At 54.4% G+C, this 1,341-nt stretch overlaps 1 protein-coding gene across 1 annotated transcript in view; it reads left to right on the top strand.

The window, feature by feature from the left end:
• The window catches only part of VOLCADRAFT_103984 (uncharacterized protein), a gene marked incomplete at its 5' end in the record, with an annotated part of 8,205 nt that overhangs the window by 1,639 nt on the left and 5,225 nt on the right, over positions 1 to 1,341 (top strand). Inside the window, one exon of the mRNA XM_002948723.1 lies at positions 604 to 1,288. Coding sequence (XP_002948769.1) covers positions 604 to 1,288 — 685 coding nt within the window. The remainder of the gene's footprint in view (positions 1 to 603; positions 1,289 to 1,341) is intronic.

Below are 1,341 nucleotides of genomic sequence, written 5' to 3'. Positions count from 1 at the left end.
TGAATACGATCGACCGAGTTGTCGATATTGGTCGTCGCTTAGTTTAGCTTGTCCGTCTTATTAATAAAGGAGCCAAGGGTATGTAGTATATGAATGTAGCTATGATTAAATTTGAATGTACCTATTAGGAGTATCCATGGAGGCAAAGCAGCCTGTGTACGACCACGTTGTCGAGTGCAACCTGTAATTTGTCCGCCGACCACATGACTGATTGCCAATGTTTTCACAATGAGAACTTCTATTTGACAATGGCTGAGAGCCAAAGGCATGCTTGCAGTGAAGGGTCAGAGAGCAGCGAGATCGACGTTTCCCCTGTCCGATTCGGACTGAGAGGTTTGCCGGTAGTAGCACACATATCCAACCAGACAACAGAAGTGTCTCTCGCTTCTGAATCACCTTCTGTCGCACCGTACAACCTCCGTCGGACACCCAGTCGTGTCCAGCGTTGGCAGCGGTTGGGAACACAGGCTGCATCTCCAGCACACAGCCTCCGGCAGCACAAACTAGATTTTGAACAGGTATTGGCGGCTGTACTGGAGGAGCAGAACGGAAGCGGTGATGGTGATAGTAACGGCCCACCCATGGTCTTGGGCACTCCTGCAGCGGAGGGCACCCAACATGGCCACTCCCCAACCGTATTCAGCCACGGAAGCGAAAGTTTCAGCGTGTGGCTTATCCAGAATTGCCGAACAACACTGCCATTCGTGCACTGGTAGTGACAGCTTGCCTTCACGCACTTGACGTCAAGGACAGCAGCCCATCTGCCACGGAGACGGTAGTGAGGGAGATGCTCAGCAAGAAGCACGCTGACTTCACTGGGCCGTATGCCAGCAGGGAACAGAGGGCAGCAGCACCATTTCTTCCAACGTCCTTCAAGCAAGCACTTACCCAGCTTCAAGATGTGGGTGGTTGTCGATGGCCAAGGCTCATTCGGTACGACATGTGCCCCTGTGGGTTCATTTACCGTGGGCCCGAGTATCGGGGGGCTGATCATTGCGGGGGCATGGTACCTGGCCCGCGGGCAGGCGAGTGGATTGCCTGTCCAAAGATGCGCTCGGAGGCAAGATATCTGACCTATAACCCAATTGGCGGGTTCTGCGGGCGTGTCTTCAGCAACAAGCAGCTCGCGGAGGAGTTCTCCAGCTGGCAGAGCCCAGATCGGATGAGGCGCAAAGGGCAGCTGAGGGACATTTGTGATGCAGCTGTAGTCCAGGAACTGCTGGCCTCGGACCCCCGTTTCCGTGATCCCCGCTGCCTCGTCACAATGATTGCCTCCGACGCGTTTGTGGTGAGTTTGCTTGGATTTGGGATGGTTGGGTAGGCCNGGAGGATCGAATATGC

Source organism: Volvox carteri (genome assembly GCF_000143455.1).
Source record: "Volvox carteri f. nagariensis unplaced genomic scaffold VOLCAscaffold_11, whole genome shotgun sequence".
Lineage (NCBI taxonomy): Eukaryota > Viridiplantae > Chlorophyta > Chlorophyceae > Chlamydomonadales > Volvocaceae > Volvox > Volvox carteri.
This window is presented reverse-complemented; position numbering and strand designations above follow the sequence as displayed.